The 23,718-nt window shown below is 43.0% G+C and overlaps 1 protein-coding gene across 7 annotated transcripts; it reads left to right on the top strand.

Moving 5' to 3' along the window:
* Nucleotides 1-2,143: 2,143 nt before the first annotated feature.
* On the top strand, nucleotides 2,144-17,931 carry LOC140391810 (uncharacterized). 7 transcript variants are annotated; one of them, XM_072476711.1, is made up of 6 exons: nucleotides 2,144-2,488; nucleotides 4,396-4,460; nucleotides 8,017-8,099; nucleotides 8,248-8,310; nucleotides 9,532-9,765; nucleotides 14,331-17,931. In XM_072476711.1, the coding sequence occupies exon 6, from the start codon at nucleotides 14,583-14,585 to the stop codon at nucleotides 16,674-16,676; it is 2,094 nt and encodes a 697-aa protein (XP_072332812.1). In that variant the 5' UTR covers nucleotides 2,144-2,488; nucleotides 4,396-4,460; nucleotides 8,017-8,099; nucleotides 8,248-8,310; nucleotides 9,532-9,765; nucleotides 14,331-14,582; the 3' UTR covers nucleotides 16,677-17,931. The 7 variants fall into 7 exon arrangements, with proteins under 7 accessions (XP_072332812.1, XP_072332813.1, XP_072332816.1 ...); XM_072476712.1 differs by lacking the exon at nucleotides 4,396-4,460; XM_072476715.1 differs by lacking the exon at nucleotides 9,532-9,765.
* Nucleotides 17,932-23,718: the final 5,787 nt, after the last annotated feature.

Below are 23,718 nucleotides of genomic sequence, written 5' to 3'. Positions count from 1 at the left end.
TATGATAATCTATGATAATGTGCAGAACATATTAATGAGAGCTGAGGCAGTCACCAAAATCTGTGTTATCTTGGCAGTGTTATAAATGTCCCAATGGAATATTTTTCTGTCAAATTAATAATAATTTCAGAGCAGTTGGAGACAAGATTTCAAGGAGTGAACATCCCTCAACTCTCCCAGAAGAAATGTTAGACAGGGAGGGAGCTGCAAAGAGGCAGGCTTCTGAAAGTACAAATTACAGTCCAGATAACTAGGGAATTGAGACAGACTGTCGAAAAAGTCTGGAGTTAAGTGAACAGGGACCAAGGTATTGTTCAGAAGAATTCAAGAAAGAATAAACAATGTGCTCTGAGTTAAAGAGATAATCGCAGCTAATCAGATGTTAACTAAATTTAAAATGGGACAGCTGACTTCAGAGGTAGATGAAACATTTGAAATCATTTTCACAGCAGTAGATGAAACATTTGATGTCAGTTTGCACAGCAGTCAAGGCCAAGACATCCAAAAGAGATTGGCAGGAAATCCTGGACTGGATTCAGTTAAAAGTCGAGTGGAAGCTTTGTTTGAAAGTGTCATTTGTATAACCTGAACTGGATTTTGGAATGCAACCCACTAAGGCAAGGCATTATTATGAGAGACGATTTTAAAGCATGTTTTTGGGATTGGAGTTTGGAAAATCTCTTTGGGGGCTGGGGCGGGGGGTTGGATTCTGAGGAGAAAAACACAGACACTACCTTGGGTTCAGAGCAGATTGTGTATTTGACCAGTCATCTTGTGTGCTTAAAAGAGACTTTTTATGTTAATGAGACCCTTGTAGTTTAAGATGTACTTTGTATTCCATGTTAATCTATAAATCTGTATGTATTTGTTAAGATAAGAGGGGAGTAAAGGAGATTTGTATTATAATCCAATTTTTCATGTTCAATAAATGTTTTTTCTTGTTAAACATAGAACATACAGTGCAGAAGGAGGCCATTCGGCCCACCGAGTCTGCATGACCCACTTAAGCCCTCACTTCCACCCTATCCCCGTAACCCAATAACCCCTCCTAACCTTTCTTGGGTCACTAAGGGCAATTTATCATGGCCAATCCATCTAACCTGCACGTCTTTGGACTGTGGGAGGAAACCCACACGGACACGGGGAGAACGTGCATACTCTGCACAGACAGTAACCCAGCGGGAAATCAAACCTGGGACCCAGGCACTGTGAAGCCACAGTGCGATCCACTTGTGCTACCGTGCTGCCCTTTCTAAGTAGAATTTGAAAATATTCGGTGGTTAGTTGATGTTAAAACTAATTAGCAGTGCTGTGACTCTGTTCCTTTACGTTTTACAAAAGAAGTCCATTGCTGGATTCTCTGTTGGTGGGATCCTCCGTTTCCCTGGCAGCGCCTCAAGTCCATGGATTTCCTGATGGCGTGGGGGTGCCCACAATGGGAAACCCCATTGTCCGTCTGCTGGGTCGGACAAACCCGCTGCTGGCACGGGCCGCTGCACCAGAGAATGGGTGTGGTGGGACGGAAAATCCCTCCCAGTCTTTTTCCTGTCCAGTTATAACATCAACTGGGATAGTAACATATAGATTATCAGATGGTATAATTTTACGAGGACCTTTCTCTGGTGAACCTGGAAAGGGGAAAAATATCATGCATGATCGAACGAGGCAGTTTAAGGGGGTAAGGGGGCATGATTTCGCTCCCTGACCCTGCCTACATATTGACAAATAGAAGTTTTGTAGTTCAAGCTGTCTATCCAAGAGAATCAAACACCGACAGGGATCTGGCCAGTCAGTTCCGTCAATCTCTTATGCAAGAGCACGAAATGCTTTGTTCGGGTGACATATAATTAACCTGAGCTATCCCTTTGCACACTTATCCCAAAACAAAGTAGCGCCATCAAAAAACGCATTAACTTTAATCAGACACTCCAGGAATTAGAAGTGGGCAGAAAATGTGCCCCAAACTTCGATAGGAGAACAGTGCCATTCCTTTCCACCCCGTCCAACACTTTCCCAGCCATGTACCAAGATCGTGTATTGATATGGCCTCCGCCAGCCGACTGACTGGGCTATTTGGAATCGAAATCCTTTCTTCAGACAGCCAACCAGCAGGCCGGTGGAGGGCATTTCATTGGATGGTTGCGATTTACATTGCTAATCAGATGTTAATATTTGGCCAGCCCTGCTGCTTGTTTTCGTAGCTGGCGGAAAACGTTTCTACGTCGTTGGTGGAGCTGTGAGGTTTTGGCGCCTAACGGCTCGCTCGGTGTTCGTTGCTTTCGGATTCAGTCGAGGGTCTTGGCGGGGGAGAGGGCGGTCGGACTGAGGCGGCCGCTACACCACGGCGCCAGGCCCGGCTTCATCGTTACTACTACCACCGCCGTGCGCGGCTCAGAGGCCGGCCTGCGCCGATCGGCAGTCCGTCGGTTTCTCTTGTGTCGGCCACCCGTGATCGCGGGCCGGCGACGACGTGAGCGAGAGGTTGACGGTGAGTGTGGTCTGAAGGGCCGGACGCGGTGTTAGCAGAGCCCGCTGATTCCCTCCGGCAGCAACATGGCGGCCTCTTGCCTTGTGCGCTTCCAGCGCGATTTACAAGGCGGGGAGCGCGGCTTTTCTAATGGTCGTCACACATGTTATTTTTTCATGTTGTGGTCGGCTCGATTATATTTATGTTTTAAACAGAGAATACCCGACAAACGGTAAACGTTGAGTTGATGAGGGGAATCCAGGCGGAGTATTGGCAGGTTCGGGTATAAATACCATCCGCTCAGCTCTACCTGTAGCCCGCACAAAATGGTCGTCCCAATTCTGGAGGCGAGGAACCGATTCAGCTAAAAGCGTGCAATACTCCCAGAGACAATTTTGTAAGATCTGTACTAGTATAACGCCCGCCTGGACACGTGTCCGAGTCCACCCGGTGTCATTAATTAGTTTGACTGTAGCGGCTGTTGCTGTGCGGGCAGAATTCTTAACTGGAATTTCAGAAGCCTGTAAATTGTAAGATGGAGGACTAGGGATTTAATTCTCTCGTATTTGAGGCCCTGGCGAAAAGTGATTGTGTAGGAGATCACGGAGTAATATTTTTTAATTCAATATTCAGCATTGAGTTGGTGTAAGTGTATGTGCAACCTAGGAAGAACGAGAGAATACATTCCGACTGGTACTGGCATTTGTGATGAAGAAGTGGGAGCAACATTCTTACCTATTGGGACAGTTTTTGGGGGGGATGACCCGTGCATCTGCGCCTAAAGTGTTAACTCGTTCTATATGATGGTTTTCTGTAAGTAAGCTGGTGGTAAAAACAGGTGACTTGTATTAAAAGGTTGCTATTAAGTTGATTTTGGCTCTCGAATCTAAATCTATAGCATACCGTTTCTGAAAATGCGAATTGGGAGAAAATACTACCCAGAATGTTGCTTCCATGTGTGGCATCAGCTTAGATATTCTGGTGAACTTTCACAATCATACTCTGGAAATATTTTGTTTATGTAAGCTTGGTGGGGGTTGGCTGTTTGTAACTTCAACTGGCCAATCCTTCCATGGAGAGAGCTGGGGAGGGTCAGAGAGTTTGAGCCTTTGAAGTTTTGCCCAGCTGAAATGGGACACATTAGTCTGTAGAGGTAAAGTTGCCTTAGTAACAGGTCATTCTGTACTGAAAAGAAAAGACATAATAGGGCAAACATAAAATACACAATGTAAATACATAGACACATGCATCGGGTGAAACATACAGGAGTGTAGTACTACTCAATAGAGAAGATGTATGAAGAAGCGAGAGCGACTTGTTCCCATCGGCAGAAAGGCCGAGAACCAAACAACACTATTTTAAAGCACATGGCGAACCGGAGGACACTCTGGCAAATGGCAAACCAAAACACAATTTTTTTTAAAGCAGCAAAGATCTAAAGTATGGTGGAGGCAGATGCAATTGTGGTTTTCAAAAGATAATTTGATAATTATCTGAATTGGCAAGATCCCCAGGGCTTCACTGGAAAGGCGAATGAGGGGCTATAGCTGAGTTACTCTTGCAGAGAGCCGGCACAGGTAGGATGGGCTGAATGGACTTCTGTGCTTCAACCACTTATGATTCAATAAATTGCTTCTAAGCCAGTTAAGTGTTTTGAAGTGTAATTACTGTACTAAGGTAACCAGTTTGTGGACAGCCAGACTCTGTGGAACTGACTTGAGTGCCTAAGTGGCTTAATACTGTTTCCATGATTTATTCACTAATTGGTTGGTTTGTTTATTTTTGTAAATGGTTTACAATTTGCAATACAGGGGATCGGAGCAACCTATGTGGCGCAGTGTAAGAAAATAATATAATTCAAGGTACTACTGTTTCTGTGATTTATTCATTAATTGGTTGGTTTGTCTATTTTTGTAAATGGTTTACAGTTTGCAACACAGGGGATCGGAGCAACCTATGTGGCGCAGTGTGTAAGAAAATAATAAAATTCAAGGTACAACGTTTTTTTTGTTACAGTCTCTGATCATTGCTATGTTATGACTATGATGTGGAGATGGTGGCGTTGGACTGGGGTGGGCACAGTCAGTAAGAAGTCTTTTAACACCAGGTTAAAGTCCAACAGGTTTGTTTGTAATCACTAGCTTTCGGAGCGCAGCTCCTTCATCAGATGGGTTAAGAGGTAGGTTGCACAAACACAAAAATAGACAAAGCCAATGATGCAAGATGATACTTTGAATGTGAGTCTTTGCAGGTAATTAAGACTTTACAGGTTCAGACGGTGTGATTGGAGAGAGGGGTAATCGCAGGTTAAACAGGTGTGAATTGTCCTGGCTTGAGGCAATTTGCACCTTTTTTTTTAAAACAAAAAATATTTTTATTCTCCTTTTTCATATTTTCTCCCAAATTTACATCCACCAACAATAAACACTAAGCAGTAACGAATACAATGTCAATCCCCATCTCAACAACAACAATCTCATCCTCCCACCAACCCTCCAAATAGCAGCCTGCATGTTAACATAAACAAATAACAAAAAGGAATCGGGAATCGCCCATAATCATCATTAAAACATACAGGTCCCCACACCCCATGTTTGATGTTATCCAATTCTTGAAAGTGCAAAGTGAGTAATGCCCGTGAATTGTAGAACCCCTCCAACCTTCCTCTCAGTTCAAATTTAACCTTCTCAAGACTTAAGAATTCCAGCAGGTCTCCCCGCCATGCCAAGACACAGGGTGGGGAGGTTGCGAGGCGAAGGCTACAACATCTGCCTCCGCTCCCGTTTCCAACCCTGGCTGGTCCGACACTCTGAATATGGCCTTCCGGGTCCAGTTCATGTGCACCACTTTTAGAGATTACCCTAAAACCCTCCTTCCAGTAATCCTCCATATGAACGTGATTCCCCCCTCCTCCCCGGGCAAGTTCACACGCATCCTCTATGCTCTCAAAGAGCCGGCTCATCCTCGGCCTTGTGAGGTGTGCTCTTATGTACCACCTTCAGCTGTATCAGCCACAACCTCGCGCAGGAGGTGGAAGCATTCACTCTCTAGCGCACCTCTCACCAGAGCCCCTCCGTACCATCTCTCAACTCTTCCTCCCATTTTGCCTTGATCCCTTCCAGCGGTGCCTTCTCCTCTTCCAAAATAGTCCCGTAAACCGCCGACACTATCCCCTTCTCCAGTACCCCTGTCGTCAGCACATCCTCCAGCAATATGGAGGCAGGCTCCACCGGGAAGCTCTGTATCTCCTTCCTGGCAAAATCTCGAACCTGCATGTTTCTAAACATTTCCCCCTGCTCCAGCCCATATTTCGCTCCCAGCTCCTTTTTAATCCTGCAAACCTACCTCCAAGAAACAAATCTTTTAGTGTCTTAATCCCCATCTCTGAAAATTTCCATCCCACTTCCCTGGCTCAAATCTGTGGTTCCCCTGAATCGGCATTTCCCTTTACCCTGCCCCAACCCAAAGTGAATTTGCACCTCCTTTAACCTGTGATTATCCCTCTTTCCAGTCGCACCATCTGGACCTGTAAAGACATAATTACCTGCAAAGACTCGCATTCAAAGTATCATCTTGCATCATTGGCTTTGACAATATATATGTTTGTTTGTGTAACCTACCTGATAAAGGAGCTATGCCCCGAAAGCTAGTGATTCCAAACAAACCTGTTGGACTTAAACCTGGTGTTGTAAGATTTCTTAATATGTTATGACTAGATATTGGAAATCAAAGTTAAACTCCAGATTGCTGAATCAATTCTGATTACAGGTGAGGCCAGTGGGACAGAATCTTAAGAAATGTGACCAGCAAAAATGTGTTATATATTTGTCAAGTGTGTTTGGGATGTAATGATACCTAATTTCATCATTTGTATGTGCTACAAAATAATTTTTAATTTAGAATTGAATTTAAATATAGATGAATTGAAACTCCTGAGAAACTGGTAAACAGGCCTGGGATGATTGCAGGTCTGAGATGATTGCAGTTCAAAGGGAGCTTGTGTTTATTTAATAAAGTGAGAGTTAGAAATTACAAAAACAATGGATGATGCATCTTGGGAGTTTTTGGTAGGGACAGGAGGTCTGCAATAATTTCAATAAAGGATTATGATTGTTCATGTAGTTGCCAGATCAAAGAAGCTAAAAGCACATTTGTGAACCAGGGAGATTCTTAGTAGAACCAGCAAATGTGGCGAGAAGGCCATTAACTCCATTGTAGCTAGAAATTATTCATGTAGATCACAGCATCAAAGGACTGTTTTGAAGGTAAAATATGATTGATTTACATTTCTGCTTGGGAGTATTCCAAGTAACATATGAAATAGGCTATACAGGGGAGGTGCCGCTATGTTGTTTTTGTGTGTTTCCACAGAGAAAACTAGCAGTTCTTCTTGGGAACAGACAAAGAGACAGAAATTTGCTGGGAGCTGTAAAGCAGTCTGTCTGTCCAATGGCAAGTCAAGGAAAATCGAAGCCATTAGGAGCCAAGGGTGTTCCTTTTTAAAAAATCATCAAATGCAATGAAGCCAACCTAATCTTGAACTGAGTGAGAAGTTCACAGTTGTGAGGTTTTAAAGAAATATTGGAGAGTTGCTTAGCCAAAAGCTAATGGTAGGATCCTCATGAAATCACATACCTCTGAGAATAGCTGGGACAGTGAGGATAAATTAAATGAATTCTGGAGAGCTGTGGCATACTTGGTTTAATTACGGAGGAGAAGAAAATGATCCATCAAGTAATGTATAAAGGAACATATATGTGGAATTGGAATGTTAAAAGGAACTGAATTATGTTAAATTAGTTATATTTGCTTTGTTTTTAATATTTTTATATATGCAGTCAGGTCTGTTTTGAAAAAAAAAAGAAGAAATCTTGTGGTGTACTTTTGGGTGTTCGGGTTTCCAAGTGTTGAGGGTCTTTATGGAGAATTAACAATAGATTCGCAGCAACGTCAATGCAGTGTTAATGTAAGCCTACTTGTGACAGTAATAAAGATTATTATTAATGGGGGGGGGGATGTACATCAGAATGATGGGTAATTTATCTAGTTTATTTACTTGTGTGGAGAATATACGCCAACATTGAAATTTATAAGCATGGGTTAGCTTTCATGTCTGCTAATTATATCCTTAACTCTTCACCACTGTTGTGTCACTATGACTACAGTTTGCTCAGGTGATCAATCTATCTACGATTGTTAGGATTGTCATCCAGTTCAGCCCACTCATCTCTTCCCTGGCTGTACTTTCAGGCTGAACCTAATATCATTGAACTCGAGCTGAACTTCAATTCCCACAACCAAGATCACCAATTTCATAGAAAAACAAAGTTTTGGAAAAACTCAGCAAGTCTGACTGCATTGGTGGCAGGAGAGTGTTAGCATTTTGAGTCAAGTAACACTTTGTTCACCAATTTTAACTTTTTGCAAGTCACCTAGTCTACCCTGAATCCCACCATAATCCCACCAATGTTAAAAACCATATCACATATTGTCACCTTCAGGTGCACATTCTCTTGCTTATCTTCAAATTTTCATCTTTCATACTGTAGCTTGAAGAAAAACTGCCTGAACGTCGCCCTACCTCGGAAAACCCTGAGCTGAATAACCTATTGACCCCTTATCCCACAACACCGTGAGTTTAAAATCATTGTCTCTGTTTACAAACTTTCCTGGCTTCCCCACCCTAACAGTAACCACTTCCCAGTCCTACATGCCATTGTACTCTATTCTTCCTATTTTTGTCTCCATGATAATTTTGGGGAATTTTAATCTTTATGCAGACTGGATGACGCCTCAGTGTTTCCAGACAGTTTCTTGGAACAATACATTCTGCAGCCAATCAGGTAACAGGCTATTTTAGATTTACGAAATGAGATGGGATGAATTAGTGACTTGTAGTAAAGGATCCTCTAGGCAAGAGTGATCACAACATGGTATTTCACATTCCGTTTGAGATTGAGAAACTTTGCCCCAAAATTGTGTCTTAAACTTTAAAAAGGCAATTACAAGGGTATGAAGACAGAGTTGGCGATAGTGAACTGGGAAAATTGATTAAAATGATCAGGTGGTAGATAAATAGTGGTAGACATTAAGGAAGTATTTCCTAACTTTCAACAAAGTTGTATACAAATTAGAAAGACTCTACAAGAAGAATGTAGTATCTGGCTAAATAAAGAATTTAAGGATGGTAGAAAAGGTGCTGAGAATAATAGTATTAGTCCAGAAAAGTGGGAAAATTTCATAAAGCAGCAGAGGGTGTCTAATAAATAATAGAAGACATTAGAATATGAGAGTAAACTAGTACAAAATATAAAAACACAGTTTCTACAAGAATATAAAATGGGAAAGAGTAGTTAAAGTAAATGTTAGTCCCTTGGTGGATGTGACTGGGGAATTAATAGTACAAAATGGGTGGCACAGTGGTTAGCATTGCTGCTTCACCGCTCCAAGGACCCAGGTTCAATTCCGGCCTCTGGTGTATAGTGTGGAGTTTGCACTTTCTCCCCGTGTCCTCCGCGTTCTCCAGTTTCCTCCTGCAGTCCGAAGATGTGCAGGTTAGGTGGATTGGCCATGCTAAATTGCCCCTTAGTGTCCAAATGATTAGGTGAGGTTACGGGGTGGTGGAGGCGTGGGCTTAAGTGGGGTTCTCTTTCCAAGGGCCGGTGCGGACTCAATGGACCCAATGGCCCCTTCTGCACAGTAGTGATTCTGTGATAGTCTATGAAACAAACAAATGGCAGAACCACAAAACGCATCCCATGAATAGTGGAACATTCTTGGGGGTAAACGGAAGAAAGGAACTTCGAACAATCGTTGTCACTAGAGAATTTGAAGTGGGCAAATTCCCTAGACCTAATGAGGGGACCAAGTATAACACTTTCACGTTTGTTGACCATACAACGGTGGAATGTAAGACACCCTCTGAATGCAAGCATTTCCAAGTCCCTCACCATACAAAAAATATCCCATTTTTAAGTTTCTCTAACCAAAGTGGATAACTTTGCACTCTGCTGCATTGGATGAAATTCAACCAAAATATTTGTAATTTTGGGCATGTTTTGCAGGATATCGTTAGGGCCCCTAGCTTTTGCAGTATGCAGTACCTCCAGCTGTTTCCTGCTATCACGTGGAGTTAATAGTATTGGCTGAAGACTGACATCTGTGATGCAGGAGACCTCCAGAGGAAACTGAGATGGACCATCCACTCGGCTCTTCTGACTGAAGATTGTTGTGAATGCCTCGTGTGCTGGGCTCTACCAACATTGAGGATGGGGATATTTGTGGAGCCTCCTCCTCCAGTGAGTTGTTTAATTGTGCACCACCATCTACGGCTAGCTGTGGCAGGACTACAGAGCTTAGATCTGATGCGTTGGTTGTGGAATCGCTTTGCTCTGCCTATTACTTGCTGTTTGGCACAGAAGTAGTCTTGTGTTGTAGCTTCACCAGGTCGACGCCTCATTTTTCAGTATGTCTGATGTTGCTCCTGGCATGCTCTCCTGCACTCTTCATTGAACCAGGGTTGATCCCCTGGCTTGGTGGTAATGGGGGATATGCCAGGCCATGTGGTTGAATATAGTTCTGCTGCTGGTGGCCCACAACGCCCATTCATGGATGCCCAGTCTTGGGTTGCTAGATCTGTTCAAAGTCTATCCCATTTAGCATGGAGGAAGTGCCACACATGATGGAGGGTATCCTCAATGTGAAGGATAACACCTTCACGTTTGTTGACCATACAACGGTGGAATGTAAGACACCCTCAATGCAAGCATTTCCAAGTCCCTCACCATACAAAAAATATCCCATTTTTAAGTTTCTCTAACCCAAGGAGTCTCCACAAGGAATGTGCGGTGGTCACTTCTACTGATACTGTCCCTGACAGATGCATCTGCAGCTGGCAGATTGGTGGGGATGAGGTCAAGTATGTTTTCCCTCTTGGTTTCCCTCACCACCTACTGCATTCCCAGTCTAGCAGTTATGTCCTTTAGGACCCGGCCAGCTCGGTTTGTGGTGCTACTACCGAGCCACTCTTGGTGATATCCCACCCAGAGCATATTCAGCACTCTTGCCACCCTCCGTGCTTCCTCCAAGTGGTGTTCAACATGGGGGAGTACTGATTCATCAGCTGGTACATGGTAATCAGCAGGAGGTTTCCTTGTCCATATTTAACCTGAAGCCATGAGACGTCATGGGGGCCCAGAGTCGATGTTGAGGATTCCCAGGGCAACTCCCTCCCGACCATATACCACTGTGCCCTCTCTCGACTGGATACCACAGTGCTGCCATCTCTGCTGGGATGTACCCATTGTCTGTAAGGTATGATTCTGTGAGCATGACTGTCAGGCTGTTGCTTAACTAGTCTGTGAGTCAGCTCTCAAAACTTTGGCACGAGCCCCCCAAATATTAGTAAGGAGGACTTTGCAGGTCGGCAGGGCTGGGTTTGCCGTTGTTGTTTCCGGTGCCTGGTTCGATGCCGGGTAGTCTGTCCAGTTTCATTCCTCTTTTTTGTGTTTTCGTGGCGGTTGAATACAACTGAGTGGCTTGCTAGGCCATTTTGGAGGGCATTTAAGAGTCAACCACATTGCTGTCGGCCAGACCAGGTAAGAATGTCAGATTTCCTTCCCTGAAGGACATTAATCAACCAGACTGGTTTTTACAATAATCAATAATGGTTTATGGTCATCATTAGACTTTTGATTCCAGATATTGTATTGAGTTTGAATTTCAACACCTGCCGTGGTGGGCTTTGAACCTGGATCCTCAGATCATTATCTTGGGTCTCTGGATTACTAGTCCAGCGACAGTTACCACTATGCCACCGCCTCCCGCTATGGGGTCACTGAGGGTCCCCTTCAGATCCGCCTTCTCTATTTTCTCCCCCCCTCCCCTCCCTTCCCTTTCTGGGTCCCAGACGCTTGGAGAATTCTGTGCTTAAATACTTAAGTTAACCTTATCGCTCACTTACATATGCTGTTGTGGGTGAGGTGCAGGATGCAAGGTTCGGTTGAATCTTGCGAATGTCGCAAATCTCACGAGAGGCCTCTTTCAAGATTCATCGACATTGTCGTGGCACCAAATGGGTGCGATGAGGCCGCTAAATTGTGTCAGTTGTATTCCATCTGCCATGCTATTGTTCACTCACCTAATCTGCCCATATCCTAGCCTTTTGCTTTTGCATCCTTCTCACTGCTTACATTCCACCTAACTTTTATATTGTCAGCAAACTTGAGTATATTACACTCAATCCCCTCATCTGAAGTCATTGATGTCGATTGCTTGCAGTACACTAAATTCAAAGAAATGTGTGCAAATCACTGTTTCACCTGAAAGGAATATTTTGCACATTGGATAATGGGAAGGGAGGTAAAAGAGCAGTTGTTGTATCTCCTTTGCTTGCATTGAGAGATGCTGTGGGGAGGGAGTGATTGAGGAGTGGAAAGTGTGTGGAAATAGCAGATCTGTTGAAGTAGAGTTTTATCGGGTAGATGGTGAGGACAATGGAAATTTGTCTTGATTATGCTGTGGGAAGAGGGTGAGCGCAGAAGCGTTAGGAAAGGAATGAACAAAGTTAAGGACCCTGCCAATCACAGTGGAGAAAAATCCTTGGTTGATGAAAAGAAGGATGTACTAGAAGCACAGTTATGGAAGTGCCATTGTCAGAACAGATGAAATGGAGGAACTGCGAGTAGAATACAGTCCTTTCAAGAAACTGGGTGGGAGGAAGTGTAGTCAAAGTAGCTGTTGGAGCTTGTGGGCTTACAGTGGATATTGTCAACAACCTAGAAATAAGGGAGCAAAGTCATTGTAAGGAAGAATCAGATAGACCATCAGTCCAGGGGGGTGGGGGACAGAAATTGGAAACAAGTTAATTACATTTTCCAGTTCGGATAGAGAGGAAGAAATGGTACCAAAACAGTCTTGAGTGTACCAGAAAAAGAGGTGAGCGAGCTGTGTTCTGTTACTCTAGCATAATTTAATTTGCTTTCAGATATCGGCTCTGAAAATACTCTTGAGGTGCTAAATGTGTGGTGACCCAGTGCACCAGGGCAACCCCTTTTCTTCTGCTTTGCTAGACAAATGTACATAGCAAAGAACTGTTTCTGGCATTTCTTTTTCATAGAGTCTTTATTGTGTTGAACTGAAAGTAGATCCTGTTAGTCAGAGCATGTGCAGTGTTTAAAGTTTCTCTAGATGCAAATGTAACATTCCGACAACTGCTCAACTATTTATCTTCAACTCGCAGTAGTATTGTTCTTCAGAGTAATTTCAATGCTCGAGGACAACTTTTTCTTTGAAAAAGTATTGTTTTAATGTTTGTTTTTTATTTGACTATCTGTGTGTGAGTGAGAGGCAGAGCAAGAGCGAACAGACCCATTTCAGACATGGCAGATTAAAATGTTAATTTATTTCAAATCTAAGCAATCTACTTTTCTCATTACCACAAAGACAGCAGCGGTTCAAGGAGACAGTCCACAGCCACCTTCTTAGTAACTGGAATTGGCAATAAGTGCAATCTTGCCTGCATTGCCCATCCCAACCTTTACAAGTATTTAAAACAAAGGATTACAATGTTCTGCTTGTAAGCACCATCATAGCAGATTTGCCAATAAATACAATTCAGCTGTCATTTAGTGCTGATCATGACTGAAACAGCCATAGGTATTCATTCAGATATTAAATGAGCAACAAATCGCAACTGAACATTTGGAAAACTTAGTAATCCTGAAATTTAGCATGAGCAGCACAAAGTTGATGGGGCGTATGTTGGACTAATATGAAATGTCCTGGTGGTGCCTTGCGTGCTGCCAGAAAATTGCAGATTGTTGAATATAGAAAATTGTTGCAACTACTTGTTTCTTTGTATATCTCATTGTTTCTTGCCAGAATTTTCATCACAGCCCTCAGATTAAAATATTGGTTACGTTTTGGGCAGTTTTGCCAAATTAAAGCTATGAATTTTGACTGATGCATCATTGTGTGCATATAAAATGACACGTCCAACAATTTTTAGGTTATTTCTAAAGTTGCACTTCCTTTAAAGTAGTCCTGTATTTAGACACAGTATATGACACATTTGTTTTCTGGACGTGGATAGCCTCCATTTTCTTTCCCACTGGGCAACTCTGATGACATTAGTGATGGTGAGAATCCTCAAAAGTCCCAGAAGACTTGGGAAATGGCCAGAATTATGATTTCAAAAATAGCCTAGATCTAGGGGTGACAAGCGGCACAGTGGGTAGCAATGGGACTGCGGCGCTGAGGACCCGGGTTTGAATCCCGGCCCTGGGTCACTGACCGTGTGGAGTTTGCACATTCTTCCCATGTCTACGTGGGTTTCACCCCCACAACCCAAAGATGTGCAGGTTAGGTGGATTGGCCATGCTAAATTGCCCCTAAAATTGGAAAAAAAATAATTGGGTACTCTTTTTTTTATTTAAAAAAAAAAAAAAAATTTTTTAAATAGCCTAGACCTTGAACTTTGCTACTGCCCTGAATTATAAAACTTGTTAAAAAATGTTGGAAAAGATCCATTAAAGTTTAAGAAAGGAAGATTGACTTCAGTTCTTTTTTGCAGATGATGAAAATGTGTCCATGCCTTTTCCCCATCTATCAATTTTTGGTATTAATACATCCTTTTGATAGCAATTATGATGCTGTTAATGTATGTATAGTTAACAGTTAAGTAGTGGATCATATAGCATGTTTTTACAAACAAATTAACATTTTGAATTTACAATACAAAGTTTTGGAAACATGATTTTTTTCCCCCCTGTGATTTTTGGATTTAAAAAATGCGTAGCTATTGAACATAGAAAAATGATAATGGTGTCTTGCTGTAATTATGTTTTTTGCTCCTTCCTTATAGGTGAGCACAGCTCCACTGAAAATTGGAATAGGCCATCTTCCATAATATTGCTTCCCATGAGTAGCTCGTGATCTGGGGAGTTGAAAGAACTTGGTGACAACTTGAGAACCATTCGAAAAGAGGACCTAGGCCTATGAACTATGTAGGAAGAATTTTTAAAAATTTAAGGAACAGGAAGAACACCAAGTGCTCTCGAGGAAGAATTCCAAGTGCTATCAGTTGTGGTTAAACCATTTCAGAAATAAAAACACCATGGCTCTACAAATAACAGTGATACATCAAAAGGAATTTACAGAACAGAATGAAGAATGTGTTACAGGTTTTAATACCAAGGAAAAATTGGAAACAAACAGCCAACTAAATACCACTTCTGGATGTTTAATTTGTGTTCATTGTGACTTCAAGTATACTGACCATGTAACTTTGGAAACACATCTTGGTTCCATTCATCCCGAATTCTCTGATTTAACAAGTATTGTGATTTATCAGAAAAGCGCCAAATTATTTCACTGTCAATTGTGTTTCTTCACAAACAAGGTATACAGTAATGTTTACAATCATGTTACCGCACAACATCCAAAGTTGGACAAGAATGAAGATCCTTTCCAAACAAAAGAACCCCTTGCAGTAGTCACCAATAAAACTAGTAAACCGCCACGAGCTACAAAGAGAAAATTAAAAGAACCCAAAGTAATTAAGGAAGAAAAACCTATTAAAAAGCGAAGGGGGCGTAAAAAACGTACAGAAATAGTTTCCGGTACAATTGAAATACAGCCTGTAAAACCTGCAGAAACAAGTTCAAGCGCAACTGAAGTTCAACCTGTTAAAAGGCGGCCTGGAAGACCAAAGCGTAAAGTAGAAGAAACCAAAAGTGTTGATTTCAAATGTCAAAAATGTGGTACTCTGTTCAATACTGTTGATGCGCTAAATATCCATAACTGTCCGAAGAAAAAGCAGAAGGATGCCAATGCTGCACCTTTTGATTATAGTGGCCATTACCCAGTTCAACATGAATCCACTCGTAAATCAACAGCTTCAAATATTCCCAAAGAAGCAGCAGCATCAATTAGTCTTGAAAAACTGACTACTCAAAATAATCCTGCAGATAATAATCCCAAAAAGGAGACCGTTTCAAATGATCCTGAAGAGTCTTCTCAAGAAAAGGATTATGCAAAAAGTTTACAAGAAAATGTTAAATATGTCAGAGGAACCTTTTACTGTAGTTTCTGTAGATTCCATTGTAAAAGTAAAAGTAGTGCTCTGTATCACATTGTAAGAGTACATGACAAACCTTATCCTTATCAGTGTGGTGAATGTGGAAGATGTTTTGTTATGGACAAGGAGCTTAAAAGGCACATGTCTGTTCATACTGGAGAGGCTTATTACAAATGTTCCAAATGTGACTTTGAATCTGATTATGCCAGGGCTTTTAAGAATCATGACAAGCAGTGTACTGCTCAACCGAGAGCAGATAATTGTTCTGAAAATATCATTGCTGATAAGCAGTTGAATGCTGATAAGCAGCTAAATGCTGATCAAGCGAGAAAGTTAATTAATTCAGAATTGCCTTCGGTCCAGCCCCACAGTTCACAGAAGGAAAAGGAACAGCTGCACGAGAATTCTTTCCCAAAAATTGCATCGGCAGAAGCAGGGAAAAAAAACTTGCAGCTAAATGTTGGTAAGATTCAGGTTACAAAGTTTCAGCTACTGGAACCTACAGAGTGTGTGGAGGCTCATCAACAAGATTCTACATCTTCAAAGGATAACATTTTATCTTGTCATGAATGTGGAAAGACGTTTGAAGAGCAAGACCTGTACCAGAAGCACAGACTTCTCCATTCTGTACAAAAGCCACTAACCTGTGAGCCTACCCATGAAAATGTAGCAAACCTGAGTGATGACATAGAAAAAAATCATGCAGAACAAAAAACCTTCGACTGTGATAGCTGCAATGTAAAGTATCAGAGCAAAGAGGATTTACAGCATCATCTGAATATTCATAAACCAAATATTGAAGGCAAAATGTTTAACTGTGAGATCTGCAGCAAAAAGTTTGAGAGACAAATTGATCTGCGTGATCACCTCAAAGTTCACAAACAAAATATTTCAAAGACTAATCAATCTAATATGACTGATAACAGAATGCTTTACAAATGTAATTACTGCTCTTACAGCACATACCTGTTTGTAAATTACATAGGGCATGTCCGAATAGCTCACACAAAAAACTTTCCTATTCATTGCTCATTTTGTGGAGATGGATTTCAGCTTCCAGCTGAGTTAAAAAAACATACATGTCAACAGAGCCAAGGTGGCAAAGTCATATCTAATCAAGGTGATGAGTAGAATTACTATTTTAAAATGGAAATGTGTTCCAGTTCCCAGCATTAAATCCCTCCTCTTCAAATGCATAAACAGTCTCTGCTAAAATTCTTTTGCTTAAAATTGCAATCTGTGCAAGGAACAACTAGTGTAGAGAGCAATGTCCAAATCTGGAATGCCAGTCTTCTAAGTCTTACAGAATCACCATGCCGTGATGCAAATAAACTTGGAAATGTTTAAAAATATGCTCTTTGTTTCCTTTGCAGGACCTGAAGTAGTTGAAAGCATGGGGAGATATTTCCCTTGATCGCTAATTTGAGCAAGTAGTTTGCTGCGCAAATATGAAATGGCATTCTCCAACTCTGACCATTGACTTTCATGCATATTAGCAGCTGGAGGAACATGCACTCCATTGTTGGTTGTTTTTAAATTTCTGCATGCATTACTGAAATGATGAGGCCTTTGGCTCAGTGCATCCTACCTATTTAATTGTCCACCTTTGTTTATTCCTTTCAACTCCTAAGCAGTTATAAATGGACATCATTTCAGTGCCTGATTATGCTTAGTAGCAAATTAGTGAATTTCCTGTATTTTAGTGTTCTGTATGCAGTTGATTAGCATACCCTGCTTTACTGTGTTAGATATTTGATCTTCCAATCTAAGGTTTTTTTTTTATATAGAAACAGCTATATTTGGCAGACTTTTTTTAATTACCTGTTTTCATATTAAGAAACGGTTGGTTACCAGGAAAATATGCTGAATTGCCTAATCTGTTGCACAATCCGTGTGAAAACAAATTCCAGGTATTGCTATATAGAAATATATATTGCACTTGTGAAATTCAATGGAAAAGCTCAATAGTTCACAATGTGTTTAACAAGTTATTTGTAAACCTTGGGACTTCTAATTGAGGTTGCCAGGGATTTTGTTTCCAGTAACCGTGCAGGTGTTTGCATATTGTACAGACTGTTAATTTTGTTTTTCAAGTCCTCAGCTAGTTCAGTGTCTTTTTATTGATTGTTCCAGGTTTACTTTCTATTTTTGAAACAATTAGCTTAATTTTATTTTGTGTTCACTAGCAGTATTAGCCGCTTTATTAGGACGATTTGGTGCTGCATCTTGCAGAGATGATTTCAATGTTATTTTGTAGCTGTGGTTTGTCTTTTCAACTATAAATATGTTTTGCAATACAGTTCTTTTCTGTACGTAGGTAATCTTTAAAAGCAAAAACATAGATAATGTTTTTTTTTTGTTAAACAAATAAAAAAAATTAAACATACTGTGCCATTATTTTTCTTTAAATTTATGGTGTTTAATTTGTAATGCTAAATTTGTTGCATAATACACTCACTAAGCTGTGTTCCTAGGTGGCAAATTTCCAATATTATTGGATGTCAGAAAAGGGTACCTACTGGAAAGGGTGAGGTACATCTCTAGTGGTTACATATGGACAGGAGTAGAAGCAAATGACTTGCCCACCGTCTTAGGTGGATAATCTGGGCAGGATCAGAACAGTTTTTGATGCTTTGCATGAACATTTAAAGTAAATTGCATTTTTATTTGCAAAATAAAGCAAATTTATTGATTTTCAAAAAAAATGTTTTAAATTTTTTTTATAAAGCAATGTGGATTTTATTTTGGCTGTACACTTGAGGGAAGAAATTAATTAATATCCTGAATTTACTCAACAGAGATCATCTCAAATGAATAGTATGACAAAATTGGTGTCCCTGTGACAAGAAGTTAGGTGGGCAGAGGAAAGGGACACGTCCTAGTGCCATGGCAACTTGCATTTAAATAGTGCTTTTTATATAATGTTCCAAGGCACTTTATAGGAGCCATTCAAGAATACTCAAGCCCAATTAGCAAAACTTTGGTTAATGTAGGTAGGGATGGAAATTCAATGCCTGGGCAGCGGAGGCCACAGTTATCAATGACTCAGTGATTTAAAATCAGGAGTGCTAAATTGGCAGAGATCTTGGAATGTAGGTCTGAAGGAGATTATCAATAAGGAGAGGAACAAAGCCATGGGGATATTTGAAAAGCAGGATTAGAATTTTAAAACCGAGATGGTTTGACCGGGAACCAGTGATTAGTGAACACTGGGTAGATGGGTGAATGGAGCTTGGTGTGCGTTAGCACATGGGTGGCTGTGATTTGGATGAGCTGAGGTTTGCATATGGTCAATTAATTGCTGTGCAGGAGAGTGTTGGAATTGAGTTTGAAGGCATGGATGAGGATTTTAGCAGCTAATCTGAGACGGGCAGAGTTTTTAGAAACTCGTTTACTGGATATGGGAGTCACTGGTTAGGCCAGCATTTATTGGCCATCCCTAGTTAACCATCAGAAGGTGGTCGTGAATTGCCTTCCTGAACCACTCCAATCCCTGAGGTGTAGGTACACCCTCAGTGCTGCTAAAGAGGTAGTTCCAGGATTTTGACCTAGTGACTGAAGGAATGGTGAGTCCCAAGTCGGGTGGTGAGTGACTTGGAGGGGAACCTCCAGGTAGTAGGGATCCCAAGTAACACTGCAATGAAGTCCCTGTGAAAATCTCCGAGTCACCACTGGTGCCTGTTCGGGTACACCGAGGGAGAATTCAGAATGTCTAATTCACCTAACAAGCATGTCTTTCAGGACTTCTGGGAGGAAACCGGAGCACCATGAGGAACCCATACAGACGCCACACAGACAGTGACCCATTCCAGGAATAGAACTCTGGTCCCTGGTGCTGTAAAGCAACAGTGCTAACCACGGTGGACCCATGACACGATAGGGCCCCGGTCACACAGGAGATGGAAACCAGTGAACCGAGCATCAGCTTCCCCCAGCCCACCACCTGGAGACCGATGGAAGAACTTCCTCATGAAGGAGCTGATTGCCATGAAGGGTGAACAGGATCAAAATCAAGGTGGTGGTGACAGGAAACAATCAGCGGGTTGGGGAATAGGGAATAAAGTGGCGGTCCAATCTGGAGAAAGTTGCGATGGACCAGAGCAACAGGATCGTCGCCCTGGAAGTAGAAATTTAAAAGGCTGGTAGTGGCCCAAGGGAAGACGAAGACCAGGTGAACCGGTCCCAATGACAATATTCAGATTATGGGCCTGCGAGAAGGCATTGAAGGTGGAGACCCAATGGGCTATATCACCCAAATACTAGGCAACCTAGTTGGGAGACACAGCTTCCCCAAGCTCCCAGAACTGACGGGACACTCAGGCAGAAATCCAAGGCTGGGGAGCAGCCGAGAGCGATTATCGTGATGCTGCATCGATATTGGGATCGTGAAAGGATCCTGCAGTGGGCAAGACAGACTAGAGTGAGCACATGACAGGGCATAAAATGAGTTTACCAAGTCGCAGGGCTGAGTTTAACCAGGCAAAGTTGGTCCTAAACAAAAATGGGGTGCAATTTGGTATGCTGTTCTCAGCCAGGCTCTGGGTCACGCACCAGAACAAAAGAGCACTATTTCAGTACCCTGGTGGGGTTAAACACATATTGTGCAGACCAACGGACTGGACCAGGGACAGGCGAGGCAGCGATGAAGGCTGATCAGAGCCGAATCGCTAAAGAAATTGAGACTCTTAGGACAGTTTATGTTTGTACAGGACTGTACTGCTTCATTCTGATCAAAAAGATTGGGTCACAGGAGAGAACAAGGACAGGGAAATGCAGGTGAGGGTACAGGCAGGGACGTGGATGGTCAGCGGGCCTAAGCTGGGGCTAGACGAGCCCCAGGAGGGGAGCTAGCAGGGGAAGACCGACAGCAAGGGAGGCCGTGGTGCACCTCCCGCCAGGGAGGGAGCTCCTGGCCTGAGGTAGAGTTACGCATGCGGGGCGTGGTGGGTGACGCAGGGATAGGGGGGGGGGAAAGGAAGACTTGGGGGACATGACAAAAGAGTGTTTTTCTGATTGGCTTCGGCAGGTAGGAAGCGGGCGGAGGAAACAATGGTGCCGCAAACAGCCACTTTGGAGGGTCCCTAGGCACGGACTGACCTCATGGTGAGAACGGGGACTACGGCCATTTTGGATGGCTCCCTGACCAAGGGAAACCCTGGAGTGCAGGGGCCCGTCCACCAGATAAGTATGGTTGATCCCGCAGGAATGGGAGGACAGAACCCCCACCCCCACCCCAATCAGTATTATCACCTGGACTGTCGGGGGACTTAACGGCCCAGTGAAAAGATCCAGAGTCTTCACCCACTTAAGAAGTTTGAAAGCCGCCATAATCTTGCAGCAGACAAACCTGGGGGAGAAGGATCGACTGCGGGTAACAGGGCTGGGTAGGACAGACGTGCCATTCATGCTATGGGACGGGCTAGGGGAGTAGCAATCCTGATAAGAGGACGAGGTTTACAGCGACAAAGTCGGTTATGGACCAAGGGAACGGTAGAGCATGGTCACGGTGTCCTGGATGGGCCACACCGATCGCGGGCCTGGCCACCGTGGAGGAACCCCCCCCCCCCCCCCCCCCAGAGTTGGATTTCACCCCCCCCCAAGAGTTGGATTCCCCCCCCCCCCCCCACCAGGTAGCCAAAACGCCGAGGTCCCGCCGGGTGGGACCACATGTGAACCACGCCATCGGGACTCGGCCCGTCGGGCGTGGAGAATCACCTGGCATCGCGCCAATCACCCGCAGCGAATCACATGCTGGCGTGGGAGCCTATTTTGGGTAATTCTCCACCCCTGCGCTGAGCGCGATTTCAGCGCGGAGTGTCGGGAGTATCCCGCCCTATACATATTTCATAGGTGTACCCATAAGGCAGATGAATCTTTTGATAGTTTTTTTAACCAACTTGTGGTTGAAGGTGCAGTCATGCAGTTTTAGTACATCAAAAGTCAGCGATCAGATGGTCGGCGATCAGATGGTGATCAGGATATCGAATGATAAAGTATGTGGGAGGAAGAGCTCCAATTAGAAAATGCAACCAAGATTTGTCATGCAAGTGAGCTAGCTGCACAGCAGATTAGTACGCTCAACCCAAAACATTTTGGCGCCAATCTGAAAGAAGACACCAGCGCCATAAGCACTGTGATGCAGTTCAATGTGTTCTCAGTGTGGTTGGCCATTTTTATGCCAGCGATGTGACATCCGACATGGGCAACAGCAATGTCCAGCGTTTGGGAAGGTGTGTTCCAAGTGTGGCAGAACAAATCAGCAGTTGAATAAGCAATATGTTCTCAGTGCGGTTGGCCATTTTATGCTAGCGATGTGACATTTGACATGCGTCACATCAATGTCCAGCGTTTAGGAAGGTGTTCCAAGTGTGGCAGAACAAATCACTTTGCAAAGCAATGTTTTTCACGTCCACCAGTGGATCAAACAGGATTAGTCAACGTGATTGAGATGTGCATTGAAGACCTGTTTTTCATTGATGTGATTTTGACTAAGGACACGATGAGTCCGAATATGCAGAACAAACGTCTTACTGCCCAGTTGCAGCAATAGTAACGGTGATGCTGATACCATTGAAGACAGATGGACAATTCCACTGATGCTGAATGCCACATTGATCAAATCAAGCTCGACATAGGAGCGAGGGCCAACCTTCTCAGTCTGTCCGATTTGAACGGGCTGCAAGTTAAACCGAAAGTTGTCAATCAAACAAGACTACTGAAAGGCTACAATGGGAATGAGATTGTGACACTAGGTGCATGTGAAATTGAAGCATGGGTACACAATAGAAGTCACACCATTCCATTTTCCATTGTGGACACGGAATAAGAGTCCATCATAGGAGCAGAAGCGTGTGAGACCCTGAACCTAGTTGAGCGGCTGTACGTTCCAGACAGCACTGAAACAGAGTAGCATTGCGGCTGACAAAGTGATATGATGGCGGTTATCTGATGAGACAAATGCAAAAGTCAAGTTTAAGAGATGGGGGAACCAAAGGGAATTCCAGAATTCTGGTTGGCCGTCTTCAGAAGAAATGTGGCTTTGCTCAGTGACATGATACAGGAGCATGCTGAGCCTATCCTAAAGCATCTACAAGATGTAAACGTAAAATTTTCAAATCCTGGACAGCCAATGAGCTTTACTCTGGAGTTTAAGTTTGAGCCAAATGAGTATTTCACAAATGCGTTAGTAACAAAAACATAGCAGATGGGCCAGAATTTTCTTCTTTGATGAACCAAAAATCACGGGATGCACAGGGTGCCAGATTGACTGGAAGAAAGAAAAAAACGTCCCATTGTAAACCATTAAAACTAGGCAGAAGCATAAAGGTCAGGCCACTGGTAGAACAGTTCCAAAAACTTGTACCAAATGATTTTCTTCCATTTCTTTAGTCCTCCTGAGGTTTCAGAGCATGGAGAACTGGATGAAGGTTCTGCAGCAAGACTCACTGCTAACTTTGAAATTGGTCACTTCTTGCATGAACACTTAATTCCATGGGCAATGTTATACTTCACAGTAAGAAGTCTTACAACACCAGGTTAAAGCCCAACAGGTTTGTTTTGATGTCACTAGCTTTCAGAGCACTGCTCCTTCCTCAGGTGAATGAAGAGGTATGTTCTAGAAACATATATATAGACAGATTCAAAGATGCCAGACAATATTAGCAGGTGATTAAATATTTACAGATCCTGGTAACCCCAGGTTAAAGAGGTGAATTGTGTCAAGCCAGGACAGTTGGTAGGATTTTGCAGGCCAGATGGTGGGGGATGAATGCAATGCGACATGAATCCCAGGTCCCGGTTGAGGCCACACTCATGTGTGCGGAACTTGGCTATAAGTTTCTGCTCGGCGATTCTGCGTTGTCGCGCGTCTGAGGGCCGCCTTGGAGAACGCTTACCCAGAGATCAGAGGCTGAATGCCCTTCACTGCTGAAGTGTTCCCCGACTTGAAGGGAATATTCCTGCCTGGTGATTGTCACGCGATGTCAGTTCATTCGTTGTCGCAGCGTCTGCATGGTCTTGCCAATGTACCACGCTTCAGGGCATCCTTTCCTGCAGCGTATGAGGTAGACAACGTTGCCAAGGTCATCTTCCCCCCCCCCCCACTATTTGCCTTCAAACAACCACGCAACCTCAAACAAACCATTGTTTGCAGCAAACTACCCAGCCTTCAGAA

Source organism: Scyliorhinus torazame, chromosome 15, assembly GCF_047496885.1.
Source record: "Scyliorhinus torazame isolate Kashiwa2021f chromosome 15, sScyTor2.1, whole genome shotgun sequence".
Classification (NCBI taxonomy): domain Eukaryota; kingdom Metazoa; phylum Chordata; class Chondrichthyes; order Carcharhiniformes; family Scyliorhinidae; genus Scyliorhinus; species Scyliorhinus torazame.
This window is presented reverse-complemented; position numbering and strand designations above follow the sequence as displayed.

What these genes read in the sequence shown, in the direction of transcription:
- LOC140391810 (XM_072476713.1), top strand. Translation starts at nt 14,583, where the DNA reads ATGGCTCTACAAATAACAGTGATACATCAAAAGGAATTTACAGAACAG.